The following is a 22,276-nucleotide window of genomic DNA, read 5'->3' on the forward strand; positions in this document are numbered from 1 at the left end:
AGGACAGATGAGAAGGTGATTCAGTAGTGAGACAGAAGAGCATGGGGATACGGCAGTGAAGCAGATGTGCAGGGAGGTACAATGGTGGGGCAGATGAGAAAAGGGGCACATTGATGGGGCAGATGAGCAGGGGGGTTACAGGGGTGGGACAGGAGAGCAAGGGGGTACAGTGGTGGGGCAGATGTGCAGGAGGTACGATGGTGGGAGGGATGAGATGGGGATTCAGCGGTAGAACAGAAAAGTAAGGGGGTACAGTGATGGGGCAGATGAGCAGGGGTTACAGTGGTGGGGCAGAGGAGCAGGGGGGTACTGAGGTGGGGCAGATGTGCAGAGGGGTGCAGAGGAGAAAGGAGGTACATCGGTGGAACACATGAGTAGGGGGTACAGTGGTGGGATGGATGTGCAGGAGGTACTGTGGTGGTTTTGCAGATGAGAAAGGGGGTTACAATGGTGGGGCTGATGAGTAGATAAGTTAAGTGTTAGTACAGATGAGAAGATGGTTCAGCGGTGAGACAGAAGAGCATGGGGGTACGGCGGTGGAGCAGATGTGTAGGGAGCTATATTGGTGGGGCAGATGAAAAAGGGGGAACATTGGTGGGGTAGATGAGTAGGGTAGTACAGTGGTGGGACAGAAGAGCAGGATGGTACAATGGTGGGGCAGATGTACAGGTGTTACAGTGGTGGGACAGTTGCACAGGGGGGTACAGAGGTGGGGCAGATGTACAGGGGGTTACAGTGGTGGGACAGATGTGTAGGGGGTTACAGTGGTGGGGCAGATGAGAAAGGGGGTACGTTGGTGGGGCAGATGGGTAGGGGGTACAGTGGTGGGGCAGATGAGCAGGAGGGTATAGTAGTGGGGCAGATGAGCAGGGTAGTACAGTGGTAAGGCAAATGTGCAGGGGGGTACAGTGGTGGGACAGATGAGCAGGGTAGTACAATGGTGGGGCAGATGTGCAGGGGGGGTACAGTGGTGAAACAGATTTGCAGGGAGGACAGTGATCTTAGATGTAAAGGTGCAGCAATTGGGGCTGATCTGAGGCGTGAGAGTGCAGGATGTTAATTTCTCACTACTAAAGTAGTTTACAGCATTTGCTTTATAAAAAATCCTTTTCGTGATTGAGAGTGTGAAGTTGACATTTTTTGGTTATAAAATCGTCACGCTCAATTTTTTCGAAAACATTTTTCGGTACACTCAAAAGGTTGCCTACCCCTGATCATCAACATGTAATAAAAAAGACTCATACATTGTTCTGTAGAAATATATAATTCACTTATAATAAAAATGTAAACATTTTAAGAATAACAATTTATATAAATATAAAATAAAATAAAATTAACTGTAATTGTGGAGAATAGAAGAAGAAAAGCACACTATGCCACTACAATCTTGGTGATTTCCAGAAATGTAAAAATAAAGAGTTATATGTATTGCTGCAGAATAAAGATGTGTCTTTACAGTTTTCATGGTGCTGTTACCACATATTTCATTCTCTGCTGTACATCATTCTTATCGTCTGTAATTTGGCTTCATTGCCTGAAAAAAAAAGAGAATTGGTAATATTATATAAGAAAGCCTTTAAGGATTGCAGTGTAAATAGTTTTAGGCAGATTACTGTTTAGCAATATACAGTATATAATGTTATGAGTAGATGTAATCCATAAAGTCAGCGATTTTCTAATTCTCCTGAATACAGTATCTGCCCTGACTGCAAAGAAGTTAACATATCTGTACTGTGGCACTTTCACATCTTCTACATATGCCACCATAATTAAATGGTTACTCAGCACAGTTATGACTGGGCAAAATACACTATATTACCAAAAGTATTGGGACACCTGCCTTTACACACACACACAAACTTTAATGGCATCCCAGTCTTAGTCCATAGGGATCAATGTTGATTTGACCCACCCTTTGCAGCTATAACAGCCTTAGCTCTTCTGGGAAGGCTGTCCACAAGGTTTAGGAGCGAGTCTATGGGAATGTTTGACCATTCTTCCAGAAGCGAATTTGTGAGGTGATGTGGGACGAGAAGACTTGGTTCGCAGTCCACGCTCTAATTCATCCCAAAGGTGATCTATCGGGTTGAGGTCAGAGCTCAAAGACATGGGTGAGCGAGTTTGGGTTGGAGGAAGTTGACTGGCTCATTTATGTCTTTGAAAAGTTGTGACTAAAGCAATCTATCTGATTTCCAAAATAGTACGAGACAAGCCTGGAGTATAGTAATAGAGTAGTAGAATACCTGTGGTGGAACTGATGGCCTGGCTGGAACCACATTGGTTGGCTTCTGATATGCCTAAAATTAAACAAAAATAGAACGTTATAAATGACATGGAACTTAAACCTACTGTATATTTAAAACATTTTTATATTTACTTTCAAGTGTATGACACAACTTAGATGCCAATCAACCCCAGTGAAAGAGTCCTAATGAAACAACATTTTTTTATGCAGTAGTATTTTTGTACATATTCTTAGGCAGGATAGATGATGCATTTTTTTTTTTTGCATTCAATCAGCAGGTTGAAGGAAAAAAATGATTTGATTCTCCTGTTGATGGTGGAATCCCTCCCGCAGAGCTATTGCATTCTGACAGCGGGGAGAGTTCCCCGCTGTCAGAATACAAAGATAATAGCTGGCAGCACTGATAAAACAAAAAAAAAAACTGACAGACTGGTTCTACAGAACTTAATTGAGAGATCAGCTTCTGCACAACCAGCCTGTCCATAGATGGATCAAAATTTGTCTGGTTATTGCTGACCTGGCCGAATTTCGATCCATTCATAACTGGCTTTAGTTAGTGGATTACCCTTCTAAATATTGTTTGGAGAGAAGGCAGATCCCAGAACCTTCTAGCAAGCTGGAACCCTGGGTTAGGAAACAAAATGAAAAACCTAAATTTTCACAAAATATTATCCTTGCTTTCAAAGTCTTAAAGAGGAGTTCCACCCGAGGTCCAGTAAAAAAAAAAAAAAAAAATTAAAAGTCAGCAGCTACAAATACTGCAGGTGCTGACTTTTAACTGGACACTTACCTGTCCCAGGGTCCAGCGATGCGGGGGGATCGAAGCCCCACTCGTCTCCCCCTCCATTCAGCGGCGCCGGCATTGCAACTGTTGGCGCCGGGCTGTGGCTTCACAGCCTGGCACCCACTGCGCATGCAAGAGCGGCGCCGCGCGCTGTGATTAGCCGCTCAGTCACCTGGTACCTGTAATGGGTCCCAGATGATTGACAGGAGGGAGGGAGCAGAGCTGAGCCCTTCCTGTGCCGAGGGGGAAGTGATGTCACCAGCCCAGGCACTGGAAGAGGCAGACTACGAGGGACCACCTAGCAACAGGCATTTAGAGGTAAGTAAAAAAAAATATCCAAATGTTTTTTTGTATTTTTTTTTTTAATTTTTCATGTAGATTTTTTTTTTTTGGGTGGAACCCCACTTTAATGTGTTTTGAAAAAGACAGATGAACCTCCAGGTTAAGAAAATAAAAACCTGCAAAAGCGGCCACTATCACTTTACAAGTACTTCTAAACCAGAGCAGCATGTGTTTTGCCATTCTTTGCATCTACAGTGGCTGAAGAATTCTAAAAACATTAGTAAAACTTGTTTTCCAAATACAAGATACAACAAATTGGGAGATATGGGACTTTATGGGTGCACTGAAGTATGAATATATAGACAGTAATTATAAAAATATATAATGTTTTATTTAAACAGTATCATAAAACCCAATGTGTACAACCATATACATAGGTGTATAAGAACACCTTATTGTTAAGTCTCATCTACTAAAAGTGTGAACATACGCATCAATCAAAAAGAACAAAACCAAAAATTAGCAATATGTATATATGCAAGAATCGTATACAAGTTATAAAATATACACATATTATAATATCAATATTGAGTTGGCCCATCCTTTGCAGCTATAACAGCTTCAACTCTTCTGGGAAGGCTGGCCACAAGGTTTAGGAGTGTCTCTATGGGAATGTTTGACCATTCTTCCAGAAGTGCATTTGTGAGGTCAGGCACTGATGTTGGATGAGAAGGCCTGGCTCGCGGTCTCCACTCTAATTCACCCCAAAGGTGTTCTATCGGGTTGAGGTCAGGACTCTGTGCAAGCCAGCCAAGTTCCTACACCCCAAACTCACTCATCTATGTCTTTATGGACCTTGCTTTATTCACTGGTGCACAGTCATGTTGGAACAGGAGGGCGACATCCCCAAACTGTTCTCACAAAGTTGAGAGCAGGAAATTGTCCAAAATGTGCTTGATATGCTGACGCCTTAAGAGTTCCCCTCACTGGAACTAAGGGGCCAAGCCCAACCCCTGAAAAACAACTCCACACCATAATCCCCCCTCCACCAAATGATTTGGACCAGTGCAAGGTGCAAGAATGGTCAAAAATTCCCATAGACACAGCCTTCCCAGAGGAGTTGAAGCTCTTATAGCTGCAAAGGGTGGGACAACGCAATATTGAACCCTACGGACTAAGACTGGGATGCCATTAAAGTTAATGTGCGTGTAAAGGCAGGTGTCCTAATACTTTTGGTTATATAGGGTATACCTGAGATTCATCTGTAATTAAAGAACTTACTCAGAACTGCTTTGTGTCTGTGCTTACCCTGCTTTAAAATTATTGTAAAGGCACAAGGTTTCTATGCATTCTGTTCATGAAGGTAAAAAAAACCTTCTGTGTGCAGCAGCCCCCCTTAGCCCCTCTAATACTTTCCTGAGCCCCATCTCGATCCAGTGATGCCCACGAGAACCTTGGCTGTCTGGGGACTCGCACTCCTGATTGGCTTTTGACATGACAGCCTTTGAGCCAGTCAGGAGATGGAGGGGGCGGGGCTTAAACCATGGCTTTGTGTGTGAATGGGCACACAGAGCTGGAGATCGATAGTGTGCCTGCTTGGGTGCCCCCAAGCTACTTGCTGTGAGGGCACCCAGCAGGAGGGAGGGGCCAGGAGCACTGGCGTTGCACCGGAGAAGAGGAGGATCGGGGCTGCTCTGTGAAAAACTGCTGCACAGAGTAAGTATATTTAACAGGTTTGTTATTTTAGAAAACAAAAAAAGACTTTATTATTGCTTTAAGTGAATTGGTTAGCCATTTTATACTTTTAAAAAGCAAACAGGCACCATAAGATGTCTGATGGATGATGTTTTGCAAGCATTAACAAATTCTTCTGTGCATAGCTTTAAACCTTGATTTATTTAACTACTTAGAGCAGTCTTTCTAAACTTTTTTATCTCCCTTGAAGGAACCCTTGAATAATTGATATAATTCTCAGGTTTTTGGGGAACCTCTGCTAAAACTAATTCAAAAGGGGTCACTGGGAAAAATGCCCCTTACATTGATGGTCAGTGGAAAGAATACCCCCCTTGAGCTGGCCATCCACTAGTGGATTTTCAAATGAACATTTGCACAAAAATGTGCACTAACATTCTTACAAAAATTCTCAGTACATTTAATGACTTCACAAAATGTCATTCAAATGTACTTTATTTACAAAATATAGTTTGCTTTTAACATTTGATTTTTGAATGATCTTTCCCAAAGAAAACAATATATACTGTTAGAAATTCTTTGGTTCAAAAAAATTTTTCCATCCTATTCCTTCTAATTTTGTTGTCACGGCAGTCGAAAGCGAATGTTGATTGAACCCCATTAATTATTAGGAAATTCAACAAAAGCTCTTAAATGAAAAATTTGAAACTACATTCTACAAGCATATGGCCAGATTTACAGTGGTGGTCAGGATGCCACCCTTGCAAATAGCTAAACGACGTTGCCAAGCGGCGTTAGACCATTAACTAAGCAGGCATGATCAAATGGGAGGTCAACCAGCCAAAGCTCATGGAACCCTTAGCAACCACTTAAGGAACCTTATGATTTGATGGAACCCTGATTGAGAAGGTCTAACTTAGAGCTTGACTTCTTTTTTTTTCCATAATCATATTTTATTAAAGTTTTTACAAAATATAAATAGTTGTCTGACATCATCTGACTTTACAATAATCACATGGAAATAATTCCATGCAAACAGTCAAGCAGTATACAATGGTCACTCAAAGATTCCCTTAAGCTCCGACCATTACTGCTGGATCTGTGGCTGTATAGGCAGGTACATATCAGTACATAATATCAGCATAAATGTCTGCATTATTAAAGGGAGACAATAAATAAGAACAGGAGAAAAAACACATTAAAGGGGGGAAAAAAACAAACCATAAACAAATGGTCATATTTGCTATTGCTATTTGGCTCACAGGGTGGTAAGGTCTGGCAAATAAGTTTAGAGGTATATTATTCAGGTGCGTCCAAAAAGTAGTTAGTGTTCTTTTCTAATATTATGGCCTACAGGGATAAATAGGATAGTCGTGCCTCCACAATACCAGAAACTAACATATTCACCCTGCCCGAATATCTCTAAATATGTCCACTGTATCATTGGCAGTGTGGACCCATCTTTCAGCTTCCATAATTTGGTCCACCTCCCTCTTTAGTCGGTAGGAGTAGGGCAGATTGGCTGTTTCCAAGTTTGTGGAATCAGACTCTTAGCCGTGGTAAAAATATGTAGTGTCATGCTGTACTTCTATCTCCTGAAAGAGGAAGGCGTAGCATGGAAAAGGTAGCGGAGGGGTATGGGTTTAATATATTTGTGAGTAGTCTTCTGAATTAAAGTGGAAATAGACTCACAGAAGCCTTTAATCTTGGGGCCACTATATATATAGAAAAGTACCCTTTTGGCCACATCCCTTTCAACACCTCGAGTCCATAGCAGGGAATATTTGCGCTAGGCAACAAGGGGTTTTATACCACCTGGATAAAAATTGGTAGCATGGCTCCTGCACTTTACAGTTTATAGAAGAGGTGTGTGTAAGCCTTATGCTATTTTGTAGTTGGAGTGGGGAGAATTCAACACCAAGTAGCTTGACTTCTCTTACTTACATCTATCTCCTATTAAAATAAAAGTGCCATAGGTTCAATTTAACAAAGGGAAGATTAATATGTTGGGTATAGCTCTAGGGGATGGGCCTTAGCCCCAAGCTTACACCTTTAGTAAAAAGTAACACTATGATTCTTATACACCATGGATCATGTTTTAGTGTAGTTTTGTATACTTAAATGTTATAAAATCATTCATCCCCTGACATGTTGTGTGTGACTAAGAAGAACAGCAGAGTGATTTCTAATAATGTTTCCTTGGATGAAAATGAAAACCAGAAGTTTTTTTTTTAAATACTGGGTAGGTATTTTGCTGTATAGGTATGCTTGTGTGCATTGGCAGCACTGCTTATTTCACTGCACATTCTGCATCACTGGATAGGCGGTCCCATGCAACAACCAATCGTGGGAACAGCTGAATTGTGCTGTGGAAATCCCAACTGAAAAGTTGTGATTAAAGCAATCTTTCTGATTTCCATAAAAGTACCATGTACGCCTGGAGTATAGTAATAGAGTAGTAGAATACCTGTGGTGGAACTGATGGCCTGGCTGGAACCACATTGGTTGGCTTCTGATATGCCTAAAATTAAACAAAATAGAACATGTTATAAATTACATGTAACTTAAACCTATATTTGAAACATTTTTATAAATATTTTCAAGTGTATGACACACAGCTTGGACTCCAATCAACCCCAGTGAAAGAGTCCTTATGGAACAACATTTTTTTATGCAGTAGTATTTTGTACATATTCTTAGGCAGGCCATAGATTATGCATTTTTTTTTTTTTTTGCATTCATTGAGCAGGTTGAAGGAAAAAAAAAATATTTGATTCCCTTGTTCATGGTGGAATCCCTCTAGCAGAGCTATTGCATTCTGACAGCGGGGAGAGTTCCCCACTGTCAGAATACAAAGATAATTGTTGCTGGCTATAGCTGGCAGCACTGATAAAACAAAAAACCCCAACAGACTGGTTCTACAGGAGTTGATTGAGAGATCAGCTTCTGCACAACCAGCCCGCCCATAGATGGATCAAAATTCGTCTGGTCCCTGCTAAACTGACCAAATTTTGATCCACTCATAACTGCCTTTAGTCAGTGGATTACCCTTCTAAATTTTGTTTAGAGAGAAGGCAGATCCCAGAACCTTCTAGCAAGCTGTAACCCTGGCTTAGGAAACTCAATGAAAAACCTAAATTTTCACAAAATATTATCCTTGCTTTCAAAGTCTTAATGTGTTTTGATAAAGACAGATGGACCTCCAGGTTAAGAAAACAAAATTCTGCAAAAGTGGCCACTATCACTTTACAAGTACTTCTAATCCAGAGCAGCATGTGTTTTGCCATTCTTTGCATCTACAGTTGCTGGAGGATTCTGTTAAACATTATTGAAACTTGTTCTCCAAATAGTTTTTTTGTGTTAAAGTCTCGAGTATACAGACTTCATCGACATGTCATTATTCAGTAATATACTGTTTGTGCCTATCTCCTTTTAACTATCTATAGGCACCATTTCCATCTAAAATTTTAATACCAAGGACATGACACTGAAATCTGAGACTCAACTGGCGATTTAAAAGAATACGATAATAATTCAATCATAAAGAAAATAGAATTTAAAATGTAAACTTAATTTAAACTTTAATACCTAATAGATTAAATTTAACTTGGATCATCTTATAGGTTTCATTGTTGGTAATTTCATCATTAGTTAAAAATTAGTTAAAAATTAGTTAAAAATATCATGATAAAGGTAAACAGTTTCATTTTACTTACATGTGGAATCTGAGGCCTTTGGGAATTTGCTGGTGGTTGTGGAGGGTACATGGCAGGAGCTTGAGGCTTTTGAGATGGTGCTGGGGTCCGTGGAGGGTACATGGCAGAGGTCTGGGGTTTTTGAGAGCTAGCTGGAGGCTGTGGAGAGTACATGGCATTTCGAGAAGTCACCCAAAGAAGTAAGAAACAACACAGTGTCCAATAAATACATATGAAAGCATCATAGACAATTGCTTTTCTAGACTCAATTTATTTGGTCACATGCTAAAACTACCTATACACACTTTGAGGCTAATTTACTAAATGAGCTGAGAATCGTCACTCAATAAATTGTGAGAATATTCAACTATCCAATCATGTCAAAAGCAATTCCTTTTAATTTTGAATACCAAATCATGTGCGCATGAAAAAAGTAAACAGGAATTTACTTTCCACAATATTGGTTAATTTACGTGAATATACACACAATTTATTGAGTAAAGATTCTCAAATACTTCAGTAAATCAGTCCATTTTACATTATATCACACATCACATCATATACATAGCCACTTTCTAAAAGTGCATGGTGTTTGATCTTTGGTCAGTTAGTACTATGTGCGTAGAGCTCTATACAGTCAATTATGTACCCACGTCAACTGTGTGTAATTAATTTTGCAAAAAAAAAAAAACCTTTATACACTGTAAATAATCCCATTCAACACTTCTTCAGGACTACTCCTGAAGAAGTCTAAAATGTGTAGGTCAGAATCAGCAATATTATCAAACTCCCTGCTCACAGTAAGACCAGGAGAGATAGTGGTCTAGTGCTGGGATTGTGAGTGACTTTTTAAAATTGCTTTTTATTGAATTAAAAAAAAAAATTTCTATGCTTTGGAGACTCTCCCTCTTCTTTATTCTAACATGTGACTTGTGGCGTATGGAAGGTCTTTAAGAAAAGGATTAGTTGGATGACTGTAAATATCCCAAGGTGGGAAGAGAGCTTTTTGATTTATGTATATAAAGGTCAATGCTATCTGGTAAATTTGCCTAATTAACAAATAAAGGGATATTTGCACACATGGATGGTAATAAGTTCTGCATTCTGTGAATCTTCATTGGCCACAGGTTGATGTTGGACACTGTTAGGTAATATAGACATTGAATGTCACAGAAGCACTTTTGCAATTATTTTAGTAGTAAGGAAAGCACAATTCTGCAAATTATTGCTCTACTTTTTTATTTATTAAACTTTTACATAGGAGGTTTTGCTTAACGTGGTGATTATTATTTTTATTTTTGATAGGATTTTTTTATGTATTTATTTATATATGACTATTTTTGCTGAATTATTTATTACACACCTGGATTTAGCTATATATTTAGCTATTAAGTCACATATTTTCATCTAAGTTTTATTTATTATAATTAGGAGTACTGTGCCTTAGGTAAAAACAATAACATCTGTAATTGGCTAACTGATTACACTTAGTACTGGCTTTTAGGAATACAATTTTTTTTCTTCATCTGGTATGAGGTTATAGAAAGAACTGAAAAACTGCTTACTTAGACTTAGGCAAATCCAGTGAACCTTAAACATAGATTAGTAGAGCCATCAAGTTTTTTTTATAAAGGAATATATCAGTAAGAAAAACAGTTGGTTTATACCATTTGTCTTTGAGTATCTTTTTCAATATTATACAGGTCCTTCACCCTCAATGTGTTAAAGAGCCAGCAGTTGTCTAGATCAGTGTTTCTCAACTACAGTCCTCAAGGCGCACCAACAGGTCATATTTTCAGGATTTCCCTCAGATGAAACTGCTGTGGTAATTACTAAGGCAGTGAAACTGATCAAATCATCTGTGCAAAATAATGGAAAGCCTGAAAACATGACCTGTTGGGGTACTTGAGGACTGGAGTTGAGAAACACTGGTCTAGATGCTGACATTAGGTTTATTTGTCAAGTTGATCCTTGTAAAGTTCATCCTAATGTGAGAGTCACCCCTGTCTTTATGGTAGCCTTGTCGTAGATATCGTTACCTGAGGGGTTGAGGGATATCCATTTGCTTGTCTTCTCTGGTTATCAATACGGAAGGTGGGATTGGCCACACCAGAACTACCATTTGCAGCTCTCCTGGGACATAGAAAGCAGGTTTATTAGTGATACTATCCAAACTATTTCATCTGTATACATATGATATCGCAATAAAATGTGCCATTGTACAAAACTTTGTTACTCTTTTAATTGGATCACAATGGTTTTCTTGTTAATTGCGGGTTTATTGCAGGTTCCTTCACTATGTCAGTACGGGGCAGCACAAAGAGCAGCAGTGATTTGCACTATCACTCATACCTGCTTGTAAGATTTTGTAATTTTATTTATTTGTTTATTTATTTATTACAGGTACTTATATAGTGCCATCAATTTATGCAGAGCTTTAGATATATATAGTACATTCACATCAGTCCCTGTCTTCAAGGAGCTTACCATCTAAGGTTCCTAACTCACATTCATACATACACATAATAGGGCCAATTTAGACAGAAGCCAGTTTGTAGGCAGGTGCAGTCTACTTTCTCCACTGCAGGTGGCGCTCACCTGCAACAGCCTTGTAGCCGGAGAGGTAGTCAAGAGGAACAAGGTTCCTCTATGGTTTCCTGGGCCACTGGGGAAGCAATCCACATGGGGGCTCTTGCCCCATGTGACTCTGGCAGCCATCTTGGGTCAGGCAGAGCCTAATAAAGGCCCTTGGCGCACTTATGTGAGTTGATAGAGTAGGGACAGGTACCCCACCTGTTAGGGACAGCACTAGTGGTAGAGAGAGATTCCTGGCAAGGAAGGAAAGCGTAGGGTCCCAATTCCTTTGGGCATCATCCCACTTGGGCATGAGACAGCCAGGTGTCATTCTGCTATCTCAACAGATGCTATCAGTCCAGCTGATACCTGCTCTCTTACCATTACTGGAAACCGTGAGTGTACCCGGTTAAGCAGATGTCCCTGTTGCTGTGCTATTTCAATAGAAGTTTCCCATTGTACCTGACTGTGTGACTGTGCTGCACTCCACCTACAAGTTAAAGTACTAGCATGTTTTTGGAGATGTTTTTGTGTGGGAGAAACCCAGAGTACCTGGAGGAAACCCACGTAGGCATAGGGAGAACAAGCAAACTCAAGGCAGGTAGTGCCGTGGTTGGGATTAGACTGACGACCCTAGTGCTGCTAGGCAAAAGTGCTTTAATTCTGATTTAAGAGGTCTATTTCTAAAAAAATTGTTGTACAAATGGAATCCTGTGAAAGCTGGAACTCAATGTAGTAGTCATTGCTACTACCAGTGATCCATGCTGAGCACAAACCTATTTGGTTACAGTGCAGCAGGGCAGCCAGTTGGCAAGGTTGCCATTCACAGAACACCCTGCCTTTTTCTCAATGAATGCAAGCTCCAACTAAACAAGGTGGTGATCATATCATCACTTTCTTGCCTCTCCACCTTGTCCAATCAGAGAATGCCTTGCATTCAAGGAAAATCAAGGTGTTCACTGAACAGCACTTGTGCCAAGTGAGTAACACCCTGTGGTTACTATCCAGCAAGGCAGCTGCTCAGCAGTGATCACTATCGTAGCGGTAACTACTACAGTAATTTCCAGCTTCCAAAGCGATCCTACAGGTATGTCATAGACCTACTTACACGGGCCCAAGATGGACCAATGTAAATATGCAATAAAATTCATAACTGTAATTTAGCTTTAAAAGTAAATTAAAGGTTCACTTTAAAATAGTGGAATCCCCAAAAATCTGTGAAACTGTTTTGTAAAATAGGTGAAAAGCTCTTCTTATATAGAGGAACTGATGATTACATAATGGATTACGCAGTAAAAGTTTTACTTTACTAATTTATTTGAAAAACCGGAGATTTTGGAACAGCTATGGCGTTTTTTAACAATAACTCAAAAAGGGGGATGATCTTAAAAATTAGGGACCATGATATCAATTCCCAGCTGACTTAGAATTCTAAAATGATATTGTTCAAATAACAACTTCAGAGCAAATGATTGTAAGCTTCATCCGTTACAGTTATGCACTTCTGTTAATTCTACTAATAGCTGTATTGATAACAATAAGTTAATAAACAATGATCAAGATGTGACTATATAGCAATCTGTCACTGAGTATACAGTATATAAATACATAAACACACAAGTATATACTCCACCAGACATACCTCTGCTTCTTCTTTTGGGACAGCTTATGTACCACAAACAATACAATCAGGAGAACGACTATCAGAATAATGACAATGAGCACAATGTAGCCAGCTCCTGTGGGGACAAAAAATAAATCACATTTACACTTTTGCAGGCAAAATGTGATATTACCTACTTATTTACTTGTTCCCATGTACCTATTATAACTCAAAAATATTTAAAAATTCCTGGTTACCTATCTAGCTTTCTCCATCTATGTAATGTTTAGGAGGGGTCTGGGGAGTTTGTTTTTTTCCATAATGTAACCTGTCTGTACTGTACTGGCAGAGCTTCTTATTAGATGTAAAGTAGATATGCACCCTATGAGGTCTAAGAGGTCCTCGATAAAATGAGTGAAGTTCTCCTTTGCTGTACATAAGACTTATTTTATGTTTATTGCAGAAGACACATGGGCCACCCAATGTCATGGGGAACAATTAGCTGGATGGAAACCTTGGCCCGATCTCTACTACCACCACCCTATGATAACCAGTGTTAGCAGCATTTAGAAATTCTAATTCCTCCTTCACTCTCCTCTGCTTTAAAATGAATGTTTTGCTGGATTTAGCAAATATTTGTGGCATTCAACATCGCCATAGTGCACATAGTGTTCTCTAACAACTATCCTCTTCCAAGGAGGGAGGGTTGGTAAAAGACCCTTCTAGAATATTGCCTTACTGCTTTGCTTTTGCTGTCTGTGCCACTGCTTGAGAGATTCAATCTCTCTATGTGTGCTGGTGACCATTGCCACCAGTGTTGAGACTGTGGTGAAGAATCCAAAATTTTGAGTTTTCCCTGGAAAAAGGAATAGAAAAGAAATCAGCTGGGGTGACAACTGAGAAGAGGTTTCCTCTATTAAGGAGAGTTGTTCTCTTACTTCCTGCCAAGTCTACGGGACCGCGTCAATGACATTTATAAAGACAGCACACAGCTCAGGGTGGCAGAGCAGTGGGAGAAATTAGAGAAGGAAATATCCCACAATGCTGCCATGTAACTTTTCTATAATGCAAAAACAGGAAAGTACAATAAAAGTACAACATGCAATAATAGTATTCGTTAACAATGGTAGCAAATCAGATTTTAGATACTTTTATTTATTTACTTTATCTACATTAGAATTCCTGCACTAACACTAATTAGTCTTAAAAATGTCCCCTCTCCCCTCTTGCTGTTTATGCTGGCCAATCTGTCTAAAAAAAATGTGTATACTTACCTAATTTCAGCCTGCTCTGGTCCAGTCACGTGATCCGGCTCCCCTATTAGTCAGCAGTATCTGCAGGGGAGAGGAGAGAGTGGCAACAATGGCTGGGACATGGGAGTCTACGAGTGACGTCACGGCTTATGGAGTTCTCTCCTCTCCCCTGCAGCCACTGCTCAGTGACACAGGAAATCACCTCACCAGAGCATGCTGAAATTAGCACAGTATATACTATTATATACTATGTATATACATTTTTTTTACACGGGTCAGTCAGCATAGGTGTTGGGGGGGGGCATTTTTAAACATAGTGTTAGGCAGGAATTCAACTTACACCCTACCTAAAATCTAAAGACATTGTATCCAATGTATTTAATGACACAGTGGCAAGTTGTGGTTATGTATGAAACTCAGGCTATAAATGCTGGATTCAGGTTCATCCAACTTCTGTTACTTACCTAATTGAGTGGTATTGGTGTCGCAGTTGGGAGGTGCCCAGCCTTTCTCACACTGGCATTTCAGTTCATGGTCACATACCTGCCTCAGAAAACAAGACTGTCTGACTCAATTGATATAAACAGTTATATCAAAAAAATATTATCATGCAGTATTGTAGTAAATAATAATAATAATTTTATGCATTAAAAGGGTAACTCCAGTTTTGTGGAAAAAATATAGCAAATAAAAAAAATAATAATATACTATATATAATTGATACACAAGACAGAAAAAAAACTACTTTTCCTTTTCAGTCTGCAACCGCTATAATGTTCAGTAAAATTCCAAGCAATATGGCAACATGGAAGCACTGTACACCGTTGGTGTACAGAAACCCCCAGAAATGTAATTTCCTGCTTGTGTGATTAGCTTACTGATCTTCCAAGAAGTTTGTGCTAACATACAAATCAAATTTTAGGCACTCCTTGCAATAGGAATTACAGTATTGGTGAGATACTTCCCAAGGGTTAAATATGTCGATCCGACTTTGCCCTGCGACATCGGTCCTACATCGGTCCTACTTCCATCCGACTTGAATGAACGGGATACAATTTTGCTCCGACTTTGAGATCTTTGAGTCTGATTTGTCCTTTGACCAATCAAACTAAACCCAGTGTGACATAAATTCCTTTGACTGCTGCTGTAATCACCATGTCGGATGTCACAAGTCAGAAGGCTAGGACAAGGATCCAACTTTCATCTGACTTCAATGATATTGAATGAGCTGAAAATGGGCCAAAGTCAAACCAAAGTAGTGCAGGAACCTTTTTCAAAGGACTTTGTGACCAGTTAAGACGGCTCTTATAGGGAACCATTGATTTGTACACATCATGTGACACGTGCTTCCAAAGTTGGAGCGTATGTGGCATCAGTGTGAACCGGGCCTAAAGGGATGCACACCCTGCAGCTTTTTAATTAGAACACTAAGGGGTTTATTTACTAAAGGCAAATCCACTTTGCGCTACAAATGCACTGCAAGGTCACTTGAAAGTGCACTGAAAGTGCACTTGGAAGTGCAGTCGCTGTAGATCTGAGGGGGACATGCAAGGTAAATAAAAAACAGCATTTTAGCTTTAGCAGAGCTTCCCCTCATTTCAGATCTTCCCCTCAGATCTACAGCGACTGCACTTTTAAGTGCACTTGTAGTGCGAAGTGGATTTGCCTTTAGTAAATCAACCCCCATGTGTACCAGGGGATTATAATGATGAAACAAACGGCTATTTCTTTAGAGGAGAGGTAGGAATCTGTTAAAAAGTTTGCAAGTTCATGCAATGTACATTGATCACCCAGATGGGATTGTCTTTTTTCCCAACAAAAGTGAAGTTACTCTTTAAGTCCATAAAGAAACTATACATATTGCTCATACCAACCAATTGATTAGCTGGAAAGCTCAACATAGACAGCTTTTATCTGAATTTCAGACTTCCTTCCAAAAAAGGGTTAAAGTAGAGCTCTAGGTAAAACTTTTTTGCATTTTGGATATAGTAAGGGAGGTTTATAACCCCTGTCAGATTTTTTTTCCCGGCATCTATGTCCCAATGCAGAGATTTTCCTTCCCCTCCTGTCCCATAGTCAAACAGAAAGTGGGAGGAAATCCCTGCAAATTAAGAGAATTTCTTGGGGACCCCCAGGTCACCAGAACGAGTTTCCCCATTGGAAGATTTCCCCTGTATTACATTTTCTGGGGACAGCCCAAAATTTGGAATTTTCTTTTACTTTCACTTTCAATGATATGGTAAGCAGGACAAAAAGAGAGGGTGAATCTCCCTAATGGGGGCACAGACATCAATAAAAACTGACAGGTGTTCTAATTCCTCTGCACTCCATCCAAAACTAAATAAAAAGTTATGTCTTTAAATATACATTAACCTTTTGGCGCCGACGGTACACAAATATGCAGCCTCTCGGCCGGCGGGCCTTGGCACAGAGAGGCCGCATATTTGCGTACCAGATTGCACACACAGATGTATACATTGTATACATTGTAAAGCGCTTATACATTGTAAAGCGCTGCGCAAACTGTTGGCGCTATATAAATCTCGTATAATAATAATAATAATAACTAGAAAAGGTACAATTTCTGGGGAAATTGTGAAAGTGTTCTTGCCTCTACAACTGGAGTGGGCGGAGTAACTGGGTGGGGTGGAGTGGCTTGAGTAACTGTGAAAAGTGTTAAAAAACTTAATATTTTAAAAAGTATAAATAGTAGTAAAAAAGTTCCATCATTCGCTGAAAGAGCTGAACATTTTTTTCAAAAGTAATTTTTTTTTTCAAAAATGAATTTTTTTTAATCAAAAATGATTTTTTTTTCTTCAAAAATGATTTTTTTTTTCAAAAGTAATTTTTTTTTTCAAAGGTAATTTTTTTTTTCAAAAATGAATTTTTTTATTTCAAAAATAATTTTTTTTTCGAAATTATTATTTTTTTAAAGTAATTTTTTTTTCAAAAATAATTTTTTTTTTCAAAAATATTTTTTTTTTCAAAAATTATTTTTTTACTTTTTTCAAAAATTATTTTTTTTTTTCAAAAATATTTTTTTTTTTACATGGGGCGGTCATAATGTTTTGGCTGATCATGGGGTGGTCATAATGTTTTGGCTGATCATGGGGTGGTCATAATGTTTTGGCTGATCATGGGGTGGTCATAATGTTTTGGCTGATCATGGGGTTGTCAGCTTTTGTCACCTCCCACTCTAGTTTTGAACATTTCGCCATTCATTCCTATGGGACCAATTTCGCCGCAAAAACGTCATTTCGTGGACCATTCGGCAAAACATTCCACAAAGTAATAACACACCAATCGGGAACAATCCGCACGTTTCGGTATATTACTTGTCTCTGTAGTGTAAAAACTGTGGGAGGAGTCTACAAGCATTATCAAGTCTAGCAGATGAAGTCACATGCATTTGGGGTGTCTCAGCATCTTGTGTTTACAACCACTGTTTCCTAGCAACGCTCATGCCCTGTTTATGCTTCCCAAATACTGCTTCATCAAAACTGCCCCATCAGAATTACCCCATCAAAACTGCCCCATCATATTCCTCTATTATAAATCAGTACATGGTGTGTCTGTCCCCTCCCCCGGGCTCTGTAATCAGAGCTGAGATGCTCCAGCCACCTCCCCCCTGTGTATAACAGAAGCTTTGGTAACCATGGCAACAAAACAAACACTAACAGTACACTCTGATTAATGGCTAAAATTTCCTGAAATGACCTCTAAACAAATGGCCGTATTTTAAAAACTATACATCCTACAGCGAAGATCTTTATATTGTGAGAATCAAAAGACCCAGACCTAGATTTTGATACATAGTATGTCTCTGAAATATTAAAAATGGAGGCACAGTCGCAGTTTAGAAATTGCCCTTCAAATTTGGAGGGGGCTAGAGTGTAGTTTCAATGAATGTCAATGGACGGTGTGAGTTGCAAACAAATGGTCATATTGTGAAAACTATCAGGACTATGGCTTAGCCGTGGACATGTTTAGTGGCAGCAGGGATAGCTGAACGTTTTGATATAAGATTTGTGTAGGTGGGCTTGAAAATGAGGGAGTGGCGGCAGTTTAGAAATCATGTTCTGATTTTCCAGCTTTTGTCATCTCCCACTCTAGTTTCCTCATTCATTCCTATGGGACCAATTTCGCCGCAAAAACGACGATATTTCGTGAACCATTCGGCGAAACATTCCACAAAGTAATAGCACACCATTCGGGAACAATCCGCACGTTTCGGTATATTACTTGTCTATGTAGTGTAAAAACTGTGGGAGGAGTTAGGGTGGTAAATTTGGCTATAATAATAAGAACTAGAAAAGCTACAATTTCTGGGGAAATTGTGAAAGTGTTCTTGCCTCTACAACTGGAGTGGGCGGAGTAACTGGGTGGGGTGGAGTGGCTTGAGTAACTGTGAAAAGTGTTAAAAAGCTTAATATTTTAAAAAGTATAAATAGTAGTAAAAAAGTTCCATCATTCGCTGAAAGAGCTGAACATTTTTTTCAAAAGTAATTTTTTTTTTCAAAAATGAATTTTTTTTAATCAAAAATGATTTTTTTTTCTTCAAAAATGATTTTTTTTTTCAAAAGTAATTTTTTTTTTCAAAGGTAATTTTTTTTTTCAAAAATGAATTTTTTTATTTCAAAAATAATTTTTTTTTCGAAATTATTATTTTTTTTAAAGTAATTTTTTTTTCAAATATATTTTTTTTTCAAAAATAATTTTTTTTTTAAAAGTAATTTTTTTTTCAAAAATTATTTTTTTACTTTTTTCAAAAATTACTTTTTTTTTTCAAAAATATTTTTTTTTTTTACATGGGGCGGTCATAATGTTTTGGCTGATCATGGGGTGGTCATAATGTTTTGGCTGATCATGGGGTTGTCAGCTTTTGTCACCTCCCACTCTAGTTTTGAACATTTCGCCATTCATTCCTATGGGACCAATTTCGCCGCAAAAACGTCATTTCGTGGACCATTCGGCGAAACATTCCACAAAGTAATAACACACCAATCGGGAACAATCCGCTCGTTTCGGTATATTATTTGTCTATGTAGTGTAAAAACTGTGGGAGGAGTCTACAAGCATTATCAAGCCTAGCAGATGAAGTCACATGCATTTGGGGTGTCTCAGCATCTTGTGTTTACAACCACTGTTTCCTAGCAACGCTCATGCCCTGTTTATGCTTCCCAAATACTGCTTCATCAAAACTGCCCCATCAGAATTACCCCATCAAAACTGCCCCATCATATTCCTCTATTATAAATCAGTACATGGTGTGTCTGTCCCCTCCCCCGGGCTCTGTAATCAGAGCTGAGATGCTCCAGCCACCTTCCCCCCTGTGTATAACAGAAGCTTTGGTAACCATGGCAACAAAACAAACACTAACAGTACACTCTGATTAATGGCTAAAATTTCCTGAAATGACCTCTAAACAAATGGCCGTATTTTAAAAACTATACATCCTACAGCGAAGATCTTTATATTGTGAGAATCACAAGACCCAGACCTAGATTTTGATGTATAGTATGTCTCTGAAATATTAAAAATGAAGGCACAGTCGCAGTTTAGAAATTGCCCTTCAAATTTGGAGGGGGCTAGAGTGTAGTTTCAATGAATGTCAATGGACGGCGTGAGTTGCAAACAAATGGTCATATTGTGAAAACTATCAGGACTATGGCTTAGCCGTGGACATGTTTAGTGGCAGCAGGGATAGCTGAACGTTTTGATATAAGATTTGTGTAGGTGGGCTTGAAAATGAGGGAGTGGCGGCAGTTTAGAAATCATGTTCTGATTTTCCAGCTTTTGTCATCTCCCACTCTAGTTTCCCCATTCATTCCTATGGGACCAATTTCGCCGCAAAAACGACGATATTTCGTGAACCATTCGGCGAAACGTTCCACAAAGTAATAGCACACCATTCGGGAACAATCCGCACGTTTCGGTATATTACTTGTCTATGTAGTGTAAAAACTGTGGGAGGAGTTAGGGTGGTAAATTTGGCTATAATAATAAGAATAATATATATGTGAGATAACAGTAAGTGGTCTTGCTATGCAAGAACACTTAATAATATATATGTGAGATAACAGTAAGTGGTCTTGCTATGCAAGAACACTTAATAACTAGAAAAGGTACAATTTCTGGGGAAATTGTGAAAGTGTTCTTGCCTCTACAACTGGAGTGGGCGGAGTAACTGGGTGGAGTGGGCGGAGTAACTGTGAAAAGTGTTAAAAAGCTTAATATTTTAAAAAGTATAAATAGTAGTAAAACAGTTGAAGTCCCATCATTAGCTGAAAGAGCTGAACTTTTTTTTCAAAAATGATTTTTTTTTTCAAAGATGATTTTTTTTAATGATTTTCTTTTTCAAAAATTATTTTTTTTTATTTTTTCAAAAATATTTTTTTTTTTCAAAAATTATTTTTTTTTCTTTTTTTTTTCAAAAAATTTTTTTTTCAAAAATAATTTTTAAAAAAAAAAAATATTTTTTTTTTCAAAAATAATTTTTTTTTGTTCAAAATTTTTTTTTTTCAAAAATTTTTTTTTTCTTCAAAATAATTTTTTTTTTCAAAAATAATTTTTTCTTTTTTCAAAAATATTTTTTTTTCTCAATAATATTTTTTTTTTCAAAAATGAATTTTTTTTTTTTTCAAAAATATTTTTTTTTTCATGGGGCGGTCATAATGTTTTGGCTGATCATGGGGTGGTCATAATGTTTTGGCTAATCAGGGGGTTGTCAGCTTTTGTCACCTTCCACTCTAGTTTTGAACATTTCGCCATTCATTCCTATGGGACCAATTTCGCCGCAAAAACTACGATATTTCGTGAACCATTCGGTGAAACGTTCCACAAAGTAATAGCACACCATTCGGGAACAATCCGCACGTTTCGGTATATTACTTGTCTATGTAGTGTAAAAACTGTGGGAGGAGTTAGGGTGGTAAATTTGGCTATAATAATAAGAATAATATATATGTGAGATAACAGTAAGTGGTCTTGCTATGCAAGAACACTTAACTAGAAAAGCTACAATTTCTGGGGAAATTGTGAAAGTGTTCTTGCCTCTACAACTGGAGTGGGTGGAGTAACTGGGTGGAGTGGCTTGAGTAACTGTTGTGTGGTTGGAGTGGCTGGAGTAACTGTGAAAAGTGTTAAAAAGCTTAATATTTTAAAAAGTATAAATAGTAGTAAAACAGTTGAAGTCCCATCATTAGCTGAAAGAGCTGAACATTTTTTTCAAAAATTATTTTTTTTTTCAAAAATTATTTTTTTTTTAAATGATTTTTTTTTTAAATGATTTTTTTTTCAAAAATATATTTTTTTTTTCAAAAATAAATTTTTTCTCAATTTTTTTTTTCAAAAATAATTTTTTTTCAAAAACATATTTTTTTTTCCAAAAATAATTTTTTTTTCAAAAATCTTTTTTGTTCAAAATATTTTTTTTTTTCAAAAATTATGAATTTTTTTTTTTAAATTTTTTTCATAAATGATTTTTTTTTTTCAAAAATGATTTTTTTGATTTTTTCAAAAAAATATATTTTTTTTTCAAAAAATATTTTTTTTATTGTTTCAAAAATATTTTTTTTTTTTCAAAAATAATTTTTTTTTTTTTCAAAAATAATTTTTTTTTTTCATGGGGCGGTCATAATGTTTTGGCAGATCATGGGGTTGTCAGCTTTTGTCACCTCCCACTCTAGTTTTGAACATTTCGCCATTCATTCCTATGGGACCAATTTCACCGCAAAAACAACGATATTTCGTGAACCATTCGGCGAAACGTTCCACAAAGTAATATCACACCAATTAAATGACATTGAGGCCGGATTCACACTGGTATTTTTCAGCTTTTCACAAAGTTCCACAAGGTAATAGGACACCAATTAAATGACATTGAACATTTCACCATTCATTCCTATGGGACCAATATTGCCGCAAAAACGACGATATTTCGTGAACCACAAAGTAATAACACACCAATCGGGAACAATCCGCTCGTTTTGGTATATTTCTTGTCTCTGTAGTGTAAAAACTGTGGGAGGAGTCTACAAGCATTATCAAGTCTAGCAGATGAAGTCACATGCATTTGGGGTGTCTCAGCATCTTGTGTTTACAACCACTGTTTCCTAGCAACGCTCATGCCCTGTTTATGCTTCCCAA

At 38.1% G+C, this 22,276-nt stretch overlaps 1 protein-coding gene across 1 annotated transcript in view; it reads right to left on the minus strand.

Annotated features, from left to right (window-relative positions):
- Positions 1 to 1,245: 1,245 nt before the first annotated feature.
- Positions 1,246 to 22,276, minus strand: part of LOC141133091 (zinc metalloproteinase-disintegrin-like VAP1) — a 131,510-nt gene continuing 110,479 nt past the window's right edge. Inside the window, exons 18-24 of the mRNA XM_073622221.1 lie at positions 14,593 to 14,671; positions 12,915 to 13,011; positions 10,738 to 10,831; positions 8,720 to 8,857; positions 7,471 to 7,524; positions 2,244 to 2,297; positions 1,246 to 1,534 (exon numbers count right to left, since the gene is read on the minus strand). Of these exons, the coding sequence (XP_073478322.1) occupies positions 1,508 to 1,534; positions 2,244 to 2,297; positions 7,471 to 7,524; positions 8,720 to 8,857; positions 10,738 to 10,831; positions 12,915 to 13,011; positions 14,593 to 14,671 (543 nt within the window). The 3' untranslated portion in view covers positions 1,246 to 1,507. The remainder of the gene's footprint in view (positions 1,535 to 2,243; positions 2,298 to 7,470; positions 7,525 to 8,719; positions 8,858 to 10,737; positions 10,832 to 12,914; positions 13,012 to 14,592; positions 14,672 to 22,276) is intronic.

Source organism: Aquarana catesbeiana, linkage group LG03, assembly GCF_042186555.1.
Source record: "Aquarana catesbeiana isolate 2022-GZ linkage group LG03, ASM4218655v1, whole genome shotgun sequence".
Lineage (NCBI taxonomy): Eukaryota > Metazoa > Chordata > Amphibia > Anura > Ranidae > Aquarana > Aquarana catesbeiana.